Below are 297 nucleotides of genomic sequence, written 5' to 3' on the forward strand. Positions count from 1 at the left end.
AACCTATTAAAATTTCTTTTACATAGATAAAGACATTTGCAACATAACTTAACATAAGTTGTTGCAGAAAAATTCCCCAGAAAGCAGGAAATGAAGTGTTGGATATGCTCTAAATTTCAATTTTTCTCAAAAGTGGAGAACCCCTAAATGGAGCTTTCTCGCTTAACATGCAACTGTGTTTTTCAGAATGGAGCAGAATGAATGTGAGTGTCCATGTGAATGCCCCCTGGAGGTCAATGAGTGCACCGGCAACCTCACCACTGCTGAAAACAGGTCAGTGCAAGACATGTCTGAACC

At 39.7% G+C, this 297-nt stretch overlaps 1 protein-coding gene across 1 annotated transcript in view; it reads left to right on the forward strand.

Annotated features, from left to right (window-relative positions):
* Nucleotides 1-297, forward strand: part of cachd1 (cache domain containing 1) — a 93,441-nt gene that overhangs the window by 78,885 nt on the left and 14,259 nt on the right. Inside the window, exon 21 of the mRNA XM_032526179.1 lies at nt 187-273. Within this exon, the coding sequence (XP_032382070.1) occupies nt 187-273 (87 nt within the window). The remainder of the gene's footprint in view (nt 1-186; nt 274-297) is intronic.

This window comes from Etheostoma spectabile, chromosome 9 (genome assembly GCF_008692095.1).
Source record: "Etheostoma spectabile isolate EspeVRDwgs_2016 chromosome 9, UIUC_Espe_1.0, whole genome shotgun sequence".
Taxonomy (NCBI): domain Eukaryota; kingdom Metazoa; phylum Chordata; class Actinopteri; order Perciformes; family Percidae; genus Etheostoma; species Etheostoma spectabile.